This window comes from Mesoplodon densirostris, chromosome 19 (genome assembly GCF_025265405.1).
Source record: "Mesoplodon densirostris isolate mMesDen1 chromosome 19, mMesDen1 primary haplotype, whole genome shotgun sequence".
Taxonomy (NCBI): domain Eukaryota; kingdom Metazoa; phylum Chordata; class Mammalia; order Artiodactyla; family Ziphiidae; genus Mesoplodon; species Mesoplodon densirostris.
Genome location: NC_082679.1, coordinates 52202488 through 52221525, shown reverse-complemented (window position 1 = coordinate 52221525; position 19038 = coordinate 52202488). Strand labels below are relative to the sequence as shown.

The window sequence follows — 19038 nt, the reverse complement described above, 5'->3', positions numbered from 1 at the left end:
AGTCTGAGATCAGAGTGTCAACACGATCAGGTTCTGGCGTGAGCGAGCTCTCTTCTGGGTTGCAGACAACCATTTTTCTCATTGTATCCTCACGTGATGGAGAGGGTGAGAAAGCTCTCTGGGGTCTCTTTTATGAGGGTACTGATCTCATTCATGAGGACTCTACTTTCATGACTTAATTACCTCCCAAAGGTCTCATCTCCTAATACCATCACTTGGGGGGTTAGGATTTCAATATATGAATTTGGGGGGCAGGGCACAAACATTTAGTCCATTGCAGTTGGGTTGATGATGATGATGGTAATGGGGAAGAAGTTATAGATTTTTATGGAGGAAGGAAATTAGAACTTGAAAAAAAAAAGCACATTTGATCCATATGAAGGAAGTTTTGTCTTAATCTCCCTCTGTGGTGACAAGTATTAACTGTATGCCTGAATAATAATTAATTAACATAAACAATTTGCTAAAGCTAATTAAGAGCTGGAATAGGCAGAATGAAGATGGAAAGGCTTACAAAGCATGCAGGAAACCAAGACATTTTTCTGTTATTTTCTGGCTAGCTCTTTAGTGACAAGGAAATCAAATCTCCTTTCATTTTGGCTCTAGCTTATACTGGAACTAATCATATTCAATCAGTAGAGCTGTCGCTCTAAATTCAGGGAAGGTGCTGACCCATCATGTTACATAACATTCAATCAATAGCTTTCCTTCTTTCAGGGCGGTTTATAATCAATATGAGTTTCACATTTAGCTATGCCAAAGTAAAAGAGGTCTCAAGTGAGGGTGGGGGTGAGAGGCTTACAGCTCTCTGTCAAGTACAAACCTTTGCTTCTGGAAGTCTCTTGATATCACTGCCACTGGTATCCTCTTGTCACTGAATGAGTTCACTTGGTATGGCTTAGGAAAAGCACAGTCTCTTCTGGAATGGCTATGACTTTTATGTGGTGAAAGAAAAGATGCCCACCATGATAAACTAGAATGTTATTCTCTTCTTATGTCCTTATTACTGTGAATTTATTTTATAGATTTTTCACAATTAAGGCTAAGACATAAGAACTCTTCTTTCTCATGCCAGCTGAAGATACATTTCATCATCCTTTTGTCAGTGCTCACCGATAATACATAAAACACTATAAAAAGTAGTTAAGAGGACTGACAATAGATCAATGAGTTTAAGCTTTAAAACATGTCTTTTACTCTAACACACAGAAAAAAAGAGATAGTGTTTTGAAAAATGAAAAGCCAGGCATAGTTTTTTCCATATCTTGGCAACTGTAAACAATGCTGCTGTGAACACCAGGGTGTGTGTATTTTTTTGAATTCGTGTTTATGTTTTTTTCAGAGATATACCCAGGAGTGGAATAGCTGGGTCACATGGTAGTTCTATTTTTAGTTTTTTTAAAAAAAACTTCCAGGGCCTCCCTGGTGGCGCAAGTGGTTGAGAGTCCGCCTGCCGATGCAGGGGATACGGGTTCGTGCCCCGGTCTGGGAGGATCCCATATGCCGCGGAGCGGCTGGGCCCGTGGGCCATGGCCGCTGAGCCTGCGCGTCCGGAGCCTGCGCATCCGGAGCCTGTGCTCCGCAACGGGGGAGGCCACAACAGTGAGAGGCCCGCATACCGCAAAAAAAAAAAAAACTTCCATACTGTTTTCCACAGTGGCTGCACCAGTTTACGGTCTCACCAACAGTGTGTACAAGGGTTCCCTTTTCTCCAATCCTTGCCAGCATTTGTTATTTGGGACTTTCTGATGATAACAATTCTGACAGGTATGAGGTGATAACTCTTTGTGGTTTAGATTTGCATTTTCCTGATGATTAGCGACGTTGAGCATCTTTTCATGTGCCTGTCGGCCATCTGCATTTCCTCTTTGGAAAAACGTCTGTTCAGTTCTTCAGCCCATTTTTCAATTGTGCTTTTTTTTGATGTTGAGTTGTATGAGCTGTTTATATATGTTGGATATTAATCTCTTATCAATCCTACCATTTGCAAATATTTTCTCCCATTCAGTAGGTTGTCTTTTTGATTTGATGCTGGTTTCCAGGCATAGTTGTACTCAAAAACAAGGTAAACATCATATGGGCCAGAAGTGGAAGAGAAACAATAACCTTCTAGTAAAGGAAGCTCAAGGGAGAAAAACAGAAACCAAAAAGATCTTCCAGGAGGTAAAGGATAAGGGTCAAGGTCACAAGCTAACAGAGCTTCCTTGTATTTGAAAGAAGGCTAAACAAAGCTGTGATGTTCCTGAGGCTACAGTCTACACACAGGCTTGTGCTAGCGGTGGTGGACATTGTGGTGGTGAAATAGAGACTGTCATGTAGACAGGCTCCAGGCCAAGCCACTGCCCAGTGTGATGACTGAATCTACATCCCCATGGAAAAAAGGCTCAACACTTGATTCTGAACTAGTGATTTGCTCAGGGTGAAGACAAATGGAAAAAATGCTAGACAGGGAGATAAGAGCACTGAGAATGACAGAGAAAATACCCCACACCTGATTAATTTATCATTTAAAATTCCAAATGCAACCTCAAACAATTGGTTAATGAATTCATTCTTGAGCATCAATAGACCTAAATGAAATTGATTAGAAAATGTGCCGAGACCCTTGTAGAGGTGCAGGATAGGATAATATATATAAAACAAGGATTATGAAACAAAAACATGGAGATATGAATCGAGAATTGTAGATATGAATAACCAATTATAAATCTTGGAATTGAAAAGTACAGTCACTGAAATTAAATTTAAAAAGTAAGGATTCCCAGGTGGTGCAGTGGTTAAGAACCCAGCTGCCAATGCAGGGGACATGGGTTCAAGACCTGTTCTGGGAAGATCCCACATGTTACGGCGCAACTAAGTCCGTGCACCACAACTATTGAGCCTGCACTCTAGAGCCCGCGAACCACAACTACTGAGCCCACGTGCTGCAGCTACTGAAGCCCGCACGTCCTAGAGCCCATGATCTGCAACAAGAGAAGCCACCACAATGAGAAGCCCGCGCACCGCAATGAAGAGTAGCCCCCGCTCGCCACAACTAGAGAAAGCCCGCATGCAGCAACGAAGACCCAACGCAGCCTAAGTAAATAAATGTATTTTAAAAAACTATATTAAAAAATGTAAGTAGATAAGATAAACTTGATTTGACAAAAGCAAAAACAGAATTTGGAAACTGGAACATACCACTGAGGAGGCACCACAGAGAGATGAAGAGATGGATGAAGAGATGAAAGATATGGATGGAAATAAAAATAAGCTTGTAGAATTGCACAGAAACATGTGTGTGTGTGTGTGTGTGTGTGTGTGTGTGCGCACACATGCATATTTGTGTATTTTTTTCCTTAGAGTAGAAAATAGAAGGACTGGTAGAGAAGAAACATTTGAAGAGATGATGGCAAAAACTTTCCAGTATTTAAGGGTCAAATCTTCAGATACAGTAAAGAGAAATTTAAGAAAATAAAAAATGAAAACACAATCTTAAAAGCAACTAGTGAGAAAGACAAATTACCAATAAAGGAATAATAATCAGACTAACACAGAATTTTATCAGCAACAATTGATGCCAGAGATCAATGTACAAAGGAAAAAAAACCTTGTCAAATAGATTCTTATACTCAGCTAAACTAGCATGCAAGACTGAAGGTGAAATCAAGATATAGTCAAATATACATAAACTATGAAACCTCTACCATAGAACTTAAAGGGATATAATTCAGCCAGAAGAAATACAAACCAAGAAGGAAGCAGAGAGATACAAGAAATAAAAGAAGAATAAAGAGAAATTCACGAACTATTTTGATAACTAGTGAGTAGTTACTGAATGACAAAATTTAGCAACTTCGTGGAAAGAAGAGAAGATCCAAAATTCTACACAATAATTACAAATGGCAGATGTGAAGAAAGGTTAAGAGATAATAAATGTGTGATAGGGTCCTTGTCTTATTCTTGAGGAGGACCAGGATACTGATTTCTTTCATTACTGTTAGAAAAAGATAACATCTATTTGTTAGGGTTAACAACAAATTAAATAAATAAATAAAATCTATAGGCTCCAAACAAGTATGGGAAAAATGTACATAAGATAGCAGTGGTTGGAGGGGGGCTTGGAGAAAATTTATCAATCCAGTACAAAGCAGAAAAGGAGAAAACTAAAGAAGAAAACAGTATAGTGTATAGGAAAGACATGGTAGAAGTAAGTCCATATATTTCAATAATCATAATAAATTTTAAAAGGTTAGTCTTGGTATGGTTGGTTGAATAATAGCCCTCCAAAGATGTCCATATCCTAATCCCTGATATCTGTGAATATGTTGTTTTACATGTCAAAAGGGACTTTCAGATATGATTAAGGATCTTGAGATGAAGAGATTATCTTGGATTATTGGCGTGGTCCCAATGTAACCACAAAGTTCCTTATAAGAAGGAGGCAAGAGGGTCACAGTCAGAGAAGAAGTAAGAATGGAAACAGAGGTCAGAGAGCAAAGATGTTTTGCTGCTGCTGGCTTTGAAGGTGTAGGAAGGAGCCATGAGCCAAGGTACACAGGTGGCCTCCAAAACTGGCAAAGGCAAGGTGGTAGATTCTCCTCCAGAGTCTCAAAAAGGCACACAGCCTTACAGACACATTTTAGACTACCGACCTTCAGAATTGTAAGATAACAAATTTGTTACAGCAGCAACAGAAAACTAATATACTCATCAATTAAAAGACAGACTCTATCATTAGCTTTTAAAAAATTGTCATGTGGTGTTTTAAGAGAGTCTAAACAAATCAGCACACAAAACAAACCAATACATACCAAAAAATCCTGAAAATTAGGGAAGGAAAAAGATATACCATGCAAATGTTAACTAAAAGAAAGCTGATGTAGCATTATCTCTATCACGCAAAATAGAATATAAGTCAAAAAGCATAAATAGGGGCTAAAATGGACAACTTACTATGAAAAAAGGAATAATATATTGTGATATATGTCATGAATTTATATGCACCTACCAACACAGCTTTTAAATATATGGAGTGAAAGTTGACATAATTACAAGGAGAAATGGAAAAGTGGGAGATTTTGATAAAATTATATCAGAAACTGTTATATCATACAAATAATTAAGGCAGTAAAATATTTGAACAATACAATACATAAGCTTGATTTAATACAAACATGTGTCAGGAATTCAAAGCAGAGGCCCTTGTCACTTGAAGGAGACAGGCATATAAATAAGTAAATATGAAAAGGGGTGTCCCTACTTACACAAGAAAATAACCCAATGGCTTAGGATCAGAAGGAGATGTGAAAGCCTGATGATTCCCTTGATGCCACATCACTGTGCATTTCTATGGCAAATGACCAAAAAAATGTTTAAAAAGAACTGCTTGAATGAGACATCAGAATTACTGCTTCCTGGATCCTGGAAACTCTATAAAGACCTAACTGCAAGGGGCTCTCTTGCAGATCACAGAGGCAAAGGACACTGTGAAGATGTTTTAGTGCCAGCTGAATCCCAAGGTGTCACTGACACCTGTATGCAAGTTCTCAAGTTAACCGTACACCTGAGGTTGAATTAGAGCCAAGAGTAAATGAAAAAGAATTCCAAATGCTTCCAAACAAGTGCTGAGCAATGCACTTGCTCCACCTAGCAAGGGGCACCCATGCAAAGAAGGCATCTATCTTCCAGCCCAGGGCTGAGGTCCCAGGGGCCAGGGACCATATCCTCGTCCTCATTTCTGCTGTCATCCGGACAGAGCGACTCTATCTTCCCGAAGGAGCGCCGTGTGCACAAGCAGAGCCCACACACTCTTGCCAAAAGGGTCTTTCTATGCTTTGCTCTCACATTCTGATATTTTTTACCCCACGCAAACCAGAGGTGACTTACTCTATTGTTTGGAGTCCTTCACCTTAATCCAAGTAAGTTGGCCCATTCAAAACCTCAAGGGGAGGCCGATATTTCAAACATTCCAAAGCAAAGCATGACAGAAGGCTGGCAGTGGGTGCCGCATCTGGGGAGGGTGGGCTTTTTGACTGGCAGTCAAAAGAGGGGAGAGAATGACCCCTCCTTTTAGGGCACCCAGCAGAAAAGAGAAGAACTTCCAGACCTGGATTTGCAGTGATGACATAAGAAATGAAGACTGTGCCCTTGGCCCTACTTATTTCTGAGTGAGCAAGAAATTAAATGCAATAATTATCTGACCACGACTTAAGCGGGTACTGAGCGCTGGGGTCAGGGAACAAACAACTATTAACTGAAACTCTTTCCTAATGTTTAGTGATTTCTGTAAGGATGAATTTGTAGATTCAGTATGGTTTATCAAGTTGAAATTTAATAAATGGTATTTCAATTTCTTTCTCCACTGTAGTTAATTTCTAAGTTAGTGTAATTTAATTTCTATGATATTAACACACATAGTATTTACTAGGAAATCCATCAAAAATCCCAGCCAAAATATGAAAGGAGTTTAATTTTCATCTATGAGAAATACAGTTGAAATTACTTTTATGCTATAAAGGTAATCAACTCAATAAACGCCAGTTTTCCAAGAGGAGACTGTGCGAAGAACATCACACTTTTGTCGCCTTGGAACTGGGGCTTGCTGTTTTAAGACGATATTAAACAATCAAAAGATGGAATCATGAAAACCTTTATGGAAAAGAAAAAGTCCCATTTTAACAACCAGATGGGTCATTCAATATGTACACTATATTAGTAAAAAACAACAGATCCTTCATGTGCTTTTGTTTCTTAAAATGTACCAAAAGTTGCCACAAATTGTGAAATCTGGAGATATCTGAAAATGAAAGGGGAGGCAGTGAGGAAGGGAATCCTTGCTGTATTTGTATGTAAGCATTCTTGTGGTTTCTGCCCATCTCCTTCCTCTGTAATCCACTGCAACGCTCTCATGCCCCCCTCATCATCTCAGACAGGTTGGCTGACTCCTCCTACCCACTGTGAACTCTGCACATACAAAACTGGACCGGAAGCCACATTTCCTAGGCAATACCCCATGCTTCCACCAAACACACCAACTGCGACTCAATGGATAAAGACTAGAGAAGGTGTCCTTTTCTGTAGGATTTTTCTTTAAACATTATTCATTATACAAGATCAACAAGGCACTAGATCAAGAGTGGGCTTGTGTTTGAATCGCATGTTCAAAAGAGCAGTGACTGTATCGGAAATCACTATCTTTACAAGGAGTAATGACAAATGATAATAATAATGATAATGATAAATGGCTCCTAGTTGGGACCAATGACTCTGAGGAGCCATTACAAGTCCATAGAAAATTATGATCCTATTCCCTCTGATATTTTATAAAGTTAACAATAATTGATTTTTCAGAAATATCTGACAGGGGCTTCCCTGGTGGCACAGTGGTTGAGAATCTGCCTGCCAATGCAGGCGACACGGGTTTGAGCCCTGGTCTGGTAAGATCCCACATGCCACGGAGCAACTAGGCCCATGAGCCACAACTACTGAGCCTGCGCGTCTGGAGCTTGTGCTCCGCAACAAGAGAGGCCGCAACAGTGAGAGGCCCGCGCACCGCGATGAAGAGTGGCCCCCGCTCGCCGCAACTAGAGAAAGCCCTCACACAGAAACGAAGACCCAACACAGCCAAAAGCAAATAAATAAATAAATAAATAAAATTAAAAAAAAAAAAGAAATATCTGACAAATGCTGAAACCAAATGTTAGCACTCATTCAAATGTCAATTAATTTGGAAATAGGAGAAAGGCTATACTATTTTAAGTTTTATATTTAAATTTAGAAAACTTCTAATATCAAGAATAGTTTCAATTACTGGATTAGAAATTCCTAAATTCTGCAAAAAATTGGTATCTCTGTTTAAAAAATTAGCTTATAGAAGACTAGCGGATCTAAGTGTCATTATAAAATACACAGAAATAAGATAGACTCAATTCTAGAACCAATTTGTATATTTTTTTCTATCTATCTTTGTTTTGCTGTGTTCTTTAATTTCTACTTTTGGCAACTACCATCTTGTTGTATTTCCTACATTCTTATAAACTACATTAAAATACTGCCAGAAGGAAGAGAGAATAAAAATAGAATAAGCACACTAACAAATCTGTAGCCAAATGGCTTAAAATTAAATACAAGGAAGCATTTTCAGTTATAGAGACATTTAAAAAGTGTTTTCTGGAAGTGCGGGGCTGAGCTCAGGAACACTTCAGTAAGGAGATCTCTGAAGCATCTCCCTGAACTGGGATTACAGTCAATACATTGGCTTGTTTACCAAGCTACATGTATATTGTGTTTCTAAATCAACAAAAAGATTATAATAAAGAGGAAGTGGGGATGAGAATAACATAGTTTAATGCAGTTGAACCATTTAAATCTCTGCTTCTGGTGATCATTTTCAAAGGCATGTTGCTAAAATAAGGCCACTGCCTATTAAGATATAGGCAGAGCTGGGCTTCCCTGGTGGCGCAGCGGTTGAGAGTCAGCCTGCCGATGCAGGGGACACAGGTTCGTGCCCAGGTCCGGGAAGATCCCACATGCCGCGGAGCAACTAGGCCCATGAGCCACAACTACTGAGCCTGCGCGTCTGGAGCTTGTGCTCCGCAACAAGAGAGGCCGCAACAGTGAGAGGCCCAAGTACCGCAAAAAAAAAAAAAAAAAGGTATAGGCAGAGCTGTGTTTTCAGGGACAGTTCCACAATCTACTCACCATGCATGCCTTGAATAATGCGGGGATTAAGGACTGGTTAGACAGGTTGAGAATCCTGAGGGAGTCCTTCAGGACGTAGATATTGCCAAAATCAACCTGAGTGGGATGTACATAGATAACTGGGCCTTCTCCAATGCTCCTTAAGTGACATACCTGCGGTCCATGTAAGAGAAAGAACACAGGAATGGCTGAAAATGGCTGGCCTTTAAAATCAAATTAAAACAGAAGCTTTTAAGCATCCCTTTATAAAAAGCAGGGACATAAAAGGGTGCTTATTAGAACTGACATCCCTTCTCCCTGGTACTCTGTGGTCAAAGGTCACAGGGATGGCCATGCTGATCAGACCTGGAATTCCTCCCTTAAAAGAATGATCCACTTCCCTGGGTCAGTCCAGAGCCGTGCACCCGAGGGGAAACCAGAATAATGGTCCTTGATATGCCACTCAGCACTACAGCCTCAAGAACACTTAAGAGGTTAAGGACCAGCACTTCAGAGTTGGATGTGGCTGGACTGAGTCTCAGTTCTGTTGTTGTATTAGCAACGCGATAGGGCCATCCACTGCTCAAAGTTGTGCAGGCTGGGGACTGAAACCCACCTTGCTCTCCTCCCCTTGCCCTGTGCCCTCGGCCAGGCACCATGTCTGCCCAAGGAAGGGGGTCTTTCTCTTTCATAAAGTGCTTGCTGCTCAGCAAGCTACCCTCTCATGTGCTGCATCTGTGCAGGGCAGGCACACTGTAGGCTAGAAGGGTACCTGGACTGTGGCACCTTTCAGTTGGCCTGCCTTAGTGATGTTGCTTTATAAGTCAGGTGGCTTACATATGTCATCTTATATGGAAGACATAAAAGCAAAATCTGGGTTTATTATACTCTCTGAGCAATCAGAATCACTTCAAACAAATGTATGTTGACATCACCCAGCTTCCAAGTAAACCCGATGTCTAGGAATTCACAGTCTGTTGGGCAACTTCCTTCAAGATTCAAGATTCATCCTTCGATTCAGCTCAAGCAGCAGAGAGATTTCCATGTCTCTCTCTTCCCAGGCTTGGAGAAAGACTAAGACTTTCAGTAGGCTAATTTGGGATGTAAGTCCAATTATAGAATATGTAATAGCATATAGTTGTATATATATCCAATAATCTACAGGAAAAGATCTGGTGAGCAGTGAGTAAAACCAATCTCAGAGCCCACATGTAGCAAGCTAGGGATACCCAGCTTTGTACTAGGAACAACTGAGGAGGGTGTTAAACATACAGCTGTGCTGGTCCTCTTCCCTCAGAGATTCTGATTTAATAGGTCTGGAGAGGGGTCAAGTGTGTCTGTATGTATGGGAAAAATCAATTGCTATAAAGCACCACTTTTAGATGTAACCACAGACAGATTCCCGAAGTAACAGCCCTGGTGTTTTACCACTGCAAAGTGAAAATGAAAAACTCTAGAACTACCAACAACTAGAGGATATGCAAATATGTTGAGTGCCTTACATACGAAGGCTGGAATGTCCGGCAAGAAGCATGGCAATTATAACTACAATTCTGAAAATTGGCTCTCACCATAGGGGGGTCCTGGCTCCCGAAGGTCGAGATGTAAACTGTGGACCTGTACTCCCCAAGGACTTGGGTCTCCAGGGCCAGAGGTATGTGAACGGTGCTGTTGGGAGGGATGACCCCACAGGGGGTGGGACTAGACAGCAACACAGCTGGTGCATCCTGATATACCTGGTGGGACAGAGAAGCCAGAAGGATAAGCAAGCCCCAGGCTCAGTATGATATCAACAGCACGTTAGATCATTTTGAAACAAGCGTTGTCCTGAGTCTGTGGAGGGCTTTTAGAATTGAATCATCATTAAAGCAAGTGAATGGGGATGAGCACCCCAATTCAGCCAGAAGGAACTTTGGCTAAGTGAGGTGTGCATAAGGCCCCAAATGCAAAGTGCGCAACCCAGCAAAGTGCAGAAATCATCCACAATGTGAGTTAGTTCAGGGCAACAGCTTCCCATGGCCAAATTTCTTAAACTGGCTTTCCGCACCTTCATGCTTTATTCCCCATCCACTTCACCCCTTTGCGCTTCATTGGTAGAGGCCACTGGCACTTCATGAACACATGACACTGTTTCCACCTCCAACCCTCTGCACTTGTGGTTACTCTTCCTGGAATGCCCACACCCTCTGACCTGCGTGCACACTCATCCTTACACCCCCAGGGATGCCCAGTGCCCCAGAGTCTGGGCGCTTGCTCTGCCCTCAGGGAGCAGCCCGCAGTCCCTTTCCTCAGCACGCGCTATCAATGCGTCCATCTTCTCCAAGGACTGTAAACTTCTTTGGGCACGACCTGGGTCTCTCCTCAATGTGTGCCCACTCTCTGGCCCAAAACACATGCTCAGTACACGTTTGTTTGTTTTTGGTTTGTTTTTTAAATATTTATTTACTTGGCTGTGCCGCGTCTTAGTTGTGGCATGCAGGACCTTTTTAGTTGTGGCATGCAGGATCTAGTTCATGACCAGGGATCTAACCCTGGCCCCCTGCATTGGGAGCACAGAGTCTTAACCACTGGACCACCAGGGAAGCCCCAGTACATGTTTTTTAAGTGGGGAAACAGTTAGGTGAATGAATGAAGGAAAGTTGTCCACTGTTTACGAACGTACATTCCTAAGAACCCTGTTCTGCAGCATATTACTAAGCCTTTATGCAACAACAACAAATAAAACTTTAAAAATCCCTAAAAATCCCATTGTCAAATAAGTTTGAGTAACTGGGAAACACTTCTCAGAGCGCCGGCTCCTAGAGGGAATGCCAGAGCATGCCGGTTTCACTAGTCCGGGACACCCCGTGGTCTTTCCGCACCTGGTCTGGTCCAGCTTGGCCTAATCTAACTCAGCCTCCCTCAGCAGCAGTGCTCCGCCCAGCCTTCCTGGACCCCGAGGCCAAAGGAAAATCAGTAATACTGATTCCACCTTTGTCTAACATTTTGATATCTTACTTATCATGGATTTTTTGTATTAGTTTTGGTTTCTTCAAGTGTAGCATGAAAACATTATCTATCTTGATTACTGAGTGTTTTGGCTCTCCCCTAAATTTTGCGCTTGAGGCAAGTGCCTCACCCTTTTCCCAGCCCAGCTGTGCACAAACAGCTTCCCTATCACCCTGGGTGACTCAGGCTCTGCTCTGAGTTCTTGAGGTGACTGTGCATTGTGCAGGGCGAGCCTGTTCAGCTGTTGAACACTTGAAAGTTAGAAAAGTTGTCTCCTGTCACCCCCATTCTTGGCTTCTGGTTTTGTCTGAGACACGCCCACAGAATGACTCGAATTCCCTTTTTTACAAAGTAGACCTTTGACTAGTGGGAACTATTTCATCCCAGCTAATTCTCTGTTCCAGATTAGACTTTGTGCTTGCTCCTCATATGACTTGGATTTCCAGATGACAGAGACTGACATTCTCGTTACTCCAAACATAATTCTTTTTTTTTAATTTAAGTTTCCATTAAAAAATACCCTGTCAAGATCTGAAGACAACATTCCAGCACTGCTTTGATGTGTCGCTCTCTCCTTCCTTTAGCTGTGGAACATTGTGTTTCTCCAATGCAGCCTAAACCTGCCTTGGTTCTGTGGCCTCAACATCGGTCTTTTGGAAGGCCAATGGCACTACCCATTGCACCATGGAGTCACCTCACTGGTCTTTTAACTTATTGTGAACTTACAGCCAAATGAAACCCCCATTTGATTTTTTTGCATATATTTTTATTAGAGTACTACTTACAGAAATGAATTTTAAACCCAAATTCATCCTTGGTAAAGTGCACCTCATTAGTCACCTTTCATTACTCTAGTCTATACAGATCTTTTTGAATCTTTTTTCCACCTGTGTTTAATGGCTTAGTCTCCCACCTAGCTAGGTGTAATGGCATGTGGGCAGATCCATTTCATAAAACATTAAGAAACAGTTCCTCCTTTCTCCTTCCTATGTTATCTCTAGCCTTCTGGTCAAACAAGTTCATTTATAACTATTGCATTACCATATCTTAGTGATTCTGTTCAAGTCACGGCCATAGACATAAATGGAAACTTCTAGCTCTACCTCATCTCCCATGCATGGTTAATGCACAGGCAATAATTTGCAAGTGCAACTTCTGCATGTTGCCCTAATTGACCCTTTCCCCTCTTTATAGAAGGCAATTTCCCTGGGAAATTAACAACTGTTTCCACCTGCAGCTGCTCACTCATACAGGTGGCAATCCAGCTGTAGCTTTATAACCCCGTCTCCAGGTTATCCCATGGTTAAAAATTAGAATTACACACGGTCATGTGCTCAGGAATATGGCTCTTTCAAAGGTCTTCTCTTTCTCACTGAAGGAACCCAACTGAAGAAAAATCAACACTGAAAAAGGATAGAGTAACTCACCTGAGGCAGGACCTGATAGCATCCTGGGAGGTCGTCATGATTGACAAGCTGGATTGTTTTCTCATATGGATACTTCAGGAAGCAGCGCCCAAAGTCCACCTCTGTATTAACCACGCGGAGAGTAGGTACAATACACCTGCTCGAAGGAAGGAGTCCATTAAAGAATTCAAAAGGATGGAGGGAGAGCTTGTTTACATATGGAGGACACAGAGTCCCAAGTTAAACACATTTGTCACTGTCACACAGTAGTTTTCCTCTAATAACTACATTAATCATTTTCAAATCTTCTCTCCTGTCATCCCTCTCCCTAATAAGCCCCCAATCACCACTTTTTAATCAAAAAAGGGCTAGAAGCAGGACTCCTTAAACACTGTCTTCTGTGGGTAATGACTAACATTTCCATTGTTTTTCATATTTGGCCTTCCTTTGGCAAAGAGACCCCACAGCGCAAATTCCTTAGGGTTGTGGATCTGTTGCCATGACAAACAGGGCCAATGCCACCAGCATGAGGTCCTGACTAGCTGTGACACTTTGGACCAGTCAAAGTCCCCTGAGGACTAGCAACAGCTCACACCATCTAAATAATGGTAATAATTCTAATTCCTATGCAGAACAACTGCCTTGGATCAGTAGGCTCAGGCAGCTGCTCGACCCAAAACTGGCACTGTGACAGTGGTGCTCAGTGCGGAGGGGGTGTGATGGGGGAGAGGGAGGGAGGAATGGAAGGCCTGTGTGTGCAGCTGGCCTATTATTAGGTGACTTGGGTTTTATTTTGTGTCTGTTAAGTCTCGAAGTCTGCCCTGCCCTACTGCACTATCACAATATAGTGCAATGGTGAGGAGTGCTAGCGTTTGAATCTGTCAGAGCCAGGTTCAAGTACTGACCTTACCAAGTGCAGCCTTGAGCAAGCTGCTCTCCCTCCCAGAGTCCCATTCTGCTCATAGGTAAAATGAAGGTAATTTTAGAGATTGATGTTGAGCAGTTCTTATAGACTGCACCAAAAGCAGTGACATGAAAGAGAGTCTTGTTGACCTCAAAGTTTGGGTTTAGCACAAGATGAGTGTTCATTTTTAGCTAGAATGGAAGTTGTCAGTTGACCCAATGATTTTGGTAAAGCTTATCCTTTACTACTTGAAACACTGTGGCTGAGAGGACTGATAGTATTCGACTGGGTCACAGAGAATACATGGTAGGAAACCCATAGCCTCCTAGAACCCCCCATCCCCTTTTTCTTAAAAATTCAGGATTTTCTACTGAGAGCTGCAGGGAAAAGGGGCTGGAAAGTATCAGAATAAACCCACATAGAAAATACATGCAAGACTAGACAAAAAGTCAAACTTTGGGATAGAGAGGACCAGATGAAAGAGTTTTCACTGTTTTTAAACAAAGAATTAGGTCTCTGGAGGGAATACTAAGCAGAATTTGACCTTATTTTAGGGCCGCCCTTTGACTTCACTCAAACCCAAGACACAGGAAGTGGTGCCAGTTATGATGGCCCCACCAACCAGCCCGGCTGCACATTCTTTAAGGTGCATCTTCCTAAGATTCATGGAAGTCCTAAATTCTAGGGATTGGAATATTGTCAGAGTTTTAATAAGTACCTTTCTCTATTTCCTTCAGATGGTATTTTCATACACACTCTCAGGTTCCAGATCTGGATATTTGTTTGCTTTGGCAAGAGTGTGGCCAATGATTTTATTTAGGATCACTGTCATCATCAGTAAGTGTCATACCACCCCCAGAAAGGCTGTAACTTAGTTGAGGGGACACAGTCCACAAGTGGCAGAGCCAGGATCTTAACCTGACTCCAGAGCCCCCTGCTGCCTCTATTAAAACGGAGAGACAAGTTGGTGATGGTTCCGAGGGGTTTATGATGTTAGCGAGGGCCGCACTGTGGGGGCCGCCTGCAGCCTTCCTTAAAGTCATAATGACAGAGTCCAGGAGCAGGATCTTCCACTGCAGGGCTGCGAGCCTCACCCTTTCAGCTGCAGAACTCTGGGGTACTATCTTTAAAGATAAAAATTAAAAAACAGCAACTGTTCACCTCTTCCTGCTAAAACCTCGTCAGTGATACATACGGCAAGTCAGACCCATTAAAGAGCACTGTTATTCTTAACACTGCAAAACACACGCACCCCTCCTCTTATCTCCACCAAAGGTGCATTTGCTGTTCTAAAGCTTTGTCACTCAAATATCAGATTTAGCCTCCTCTCCCAGGCAAGCAGAACAAACACAGTGTGAACTGGTTGTAGGCGTGCTGCCTTCTGGAGAAAGAGCCCATTACTGGCGGCTCAGGGAAGACTGGGGAAGAGGAAGCAGGTGAGTGCGATACCTTGCTGTAATTAAGAGCGCCAGCGCTTCTTCCCCGATGCCCTCCACGTCTACCACCAGGGCCAGCTCATATTTCTGCACAGTGTTGGAGCATAAGGTCACCTGGAAAGAACAAGGTGAAAAACTGCTCTTCTCAAAGGCCAGCTCTCCCTCTGCACAGGGGAGAAAGGGGCCAAGGGAGGACCACATTGATGACCGCAGTTTCTAAGTACTTTATTAGGGGATGTATGGCATTTTACATTTTTAGTTAAACAAGCTATGTTTCGGGGTTACTGCATGCTGAGTGTTTTTCAAAGGCCAGGTTAGAAACCACCAAATGGCTTTCGGTACAATAGGTCTGCTGATTTCCAAGGGGTTTGTATCAAAGGAGTCATACACCTGCATGACGGGAAACAGGGCCCTGAAGGATATGCAACATCAAACAAACTTTAATTACTGCAATTTAAATTGATCGCTATGACTCTGGGCTATATAAATTACGAAAATTCAATACACCAATAAAACACTACAGCTAGATTTCTCTTATGGCAAAATAAATGTCAGTTATAGAAATGTCATAAGAAATCAACTAGATAGCCTTTTTTTTTTAACCAAAATCTTGTCGTTCCTCTCCACCTCCCATATTCATTATTAGAGAAGAAAATAAGAAGCTCCAAAGAAAAGGTTAATCCAAGGACAGCATCTGGCCAGTATATTTTACCCTATGTTTTTATTTACTGTTGTGAAACTTGACATTTAGGCTGTTGAAGCCTTGTTGCAATTTTTAATTGTCTTAAAATGATTTGTACTGGAAGAGATACTTGTAAGTGTAGAAAACAGCTTCTGGCGTAGGTTACAGCTTTTCTATCTATAAATTATGCATCAGGTACTAATTAAAATTTCTTTGGTTGGAAAGGGAATTGTTGGATGCAAATTTAAGTCCACACAGACGTGGTTAAAGTGCACATCAGGAGGGAAAACTGAGGCTTGGAGAAAGCTTTTCAAAATACAAAGGAAAAATAAAGCAAAGAGGGGGTCATCGATTTGGAAGGAAAACCTGTCAGATTTGGAGTCAAGCAGCTGCCCCAGTGCACAGATTCCTGGAGTGACTCTAACCCTTGTTTATGTCTCTGAGCTATGGTTAGAACAAGTGGTTCTGGCAGAAGGCTCCTAGATAGATGCTCTGTCTTCTAAAATCTTCCTGTACTAGCCTGGGAGAAGCCCCAAAAAAGTGGGGGAATGGTAGGTAATATGTAAGCTAAGCATTACTAAGTAAAAAATAAATTAACTCATTGCAGCTGCACTTCTTCCTGGGCAAGTCACAGTTAGCAACTGCTCTGATCTGAATGATTGTGTCCCCACCTCTGGCCCCAAATTCACATGCTGAAATCTTAACTCACAATGTGATGGTATTAGGAGGTGAGGCCCTTGGGAGGTGATGAGGTCATGAGGGTGGAGCCCTCGTGAGCAGGATGAGTGTCTTTATAAAATAGGCCCCCGAGAGCTCCCTTGCCCCTTCATCATGTGAGGATACAAGAAGACGTCGGCAGTCTGCCACCTGAAAAAGGGCCTTCACCAGAACCCTACCATGCTGGCACCCTGACCTCGGACTTCCAGCTTGCAGATTGTAAAGAATAAATTTCTGATGTTTACAAGCTACCCAGTCTCTGGTATTTTGTAGTAGCAGCCCAAACAGACTGAGAGAGCAACACTGGGAAATTACAACGATGTGTGAGATCAAACCTCACTGGATCCGTGGAGAAGTCCTTAGAAGAGCTGAAAACTCCCAGAATAGATTTAGGATGAGTAGATTCATGGTGAGATATTATGAAGCATTAAAAGCAAATCTGGGGGATAAAACCATAGCTGAATTAAATATTCAAAGGTAATGACTAAAGAGAAAACTATAACCTTAGCTATGAAGTCTTACTTTTTTCTTTTTCCAGAAAAGATCAAATCATTTAAATTTAGCAGCCTTCAGTATTGCTAGACCTAACTGTTTGGAGAAGCAAAAGTAAGTGAGGGAAGACAGCTAAAATCTTTCTCAGTTAGCTGTGAAATAATTCTGCTGGTGGCACCGTGAGGCCATAAGCAAAGCATCACACTGTGGACCTTAATATAAAGCACTGTTAGGAATATCACATCCACATTCGCCATGAAGCCCAGATGCAGATTAAAAATATGAATAAACTGGATATCATCTGTGGCATAAATCTGGATACTTAGTGGTATAAATGATGTGAGTCTAACGTAGGACCTAATTATCAACGAGTTATTAAATATTTTTATGTTAGTACTGATAGGCGTACTATCTGTTTAGAGCAGTGGTTTCAGCAGAAATTGCTAGAATCCACTGTTATGGTAAAGGCAATGCATTTAGATTGATGGAAACCCACTGGAGCAGTGTCAGCGCTTTTGCCCAATATATTTGATCTGGTTTCTTTTGCTACAGTAGTTTATTTCCTTACAGACATAGACTCACTTTTCTATGTGAATTAGAGGCACTCCCTCCCATTGACACTGGGCATATAAAGCAAACTCTAGATGTGGTCCCAATAACTATTTGACAGTTCAGCTGCTTGGCCACATGTGCTGGAAGGCTGTGCACTTTACCCTGATAGCAGCAAATCCTTGGGAGCGAATGGTGCCACAGTTGGGGGTGATGGTGAATTCCTTTGGTCTCATTACAGGTATTTCATCCTTGTTCCAATATGATTTTTTGTTGTCTGAATACTGCTCACAACTTGAAATGCTTTTATGGCCAACACCATCCCCAGGCACACGCAGTTTGAAGGTCATGGGGACCAAGGAGGTATTATTGAGGGAACATATCAAGGTATGAGGAAACCCTGGAAAAAAAAATGTAAGGTGAGAAATAAAAGCCCCACAAGAGCTTCCCTTTAACTTCAACCTCCCCTTGCACTGCCAAACCTCTTAAATGAATTGTCTATGCACTTCAACACTACTTGCTTAATTCCAACTCTCCCCAGTATTGTTTTCAGTTGCACAATCAATAAATGCATTTCACTCATTCATTCATTCAGTGAATACTTACTATGCATTTACTCTGTAACAACAATAGACATGAAACAAACCCCTCCATCAACATCCAGACCCCTCTCTAGAGGCAGTCTCTATAATCAGTTTGCTGAGTAATATTCTAGAAACACATTGTGCAATTAATTTTCACATAGAAATACAGATTTTTTCCCAAAGAACAGAGTTATATTTGCTCTTTTTATCTGCCAGTGTGTGAAGGGAGAAGCCTCTGCAGTTTTGCCTGCTGTGTGACCCAGAGCCTGCCAAGACATTATATAATTCATCCTAGACTTGTCTGAGGCTCATGTTCTCAGGGTCGATGACACAAAATAGAATAATAGCCTCTCCTGAGAGAGACTTTACGATCTACTTTTGAGCCAACCAGAGACTAATACATCGGCTTTCGCCTCCCTTAGACAAAGCTGCTTTTTAATGTTATTTCTAGCCCTCCTACATTCAGTTCAGGGAGACTCATGTTCCTTTCCTAGAGATGTGGATCCTACTTGCCTGGTAAACAATAAACTGAACTCTGATTTTGGATTCCCTAGGTGGCCAATGTATCTGCTACCATTTTCAAAACAAGAATGATCTACACCCATAAGAGAACAAATAT

At 41.8% G+C, this 19038-nt stretch overlaps 1 protein-coding gene across 1 annotated transcript in view; it reads right to left on the bottom strand.

Annotated features, from left to right (window-relative positions):
- The window catches only part of HYDIN (HYDIN axonemal central pair apparatus protein), a 445256-nt gene that overhangs the window by 212266 nt on the left and 213952 nt on the right, over positions 1–19038 (bottom strand). Inside the window, exons 15-19 of the mRNA XM_060083501.1 lie at positions 18000–18235; positions 15409–15509; positions 13077–13212; positions 10233–10397; positions 8683–8835 (exon numbers count right to left, since the gene is read on the bottom strand). Coding sequence (XP_059939484.1) covers positions 8683–8835; positions 10233–10397; positions 13077–13212; positions 15409–15509; positions 18000–18235 — 791 coding nt within the window. The remainder of the gene's footprint in view (positions 1–8682; positions 8836–10232; positions 10398–13076; positions 13213–15408; positions 15510–17999; positions 18236–19038) is intronic.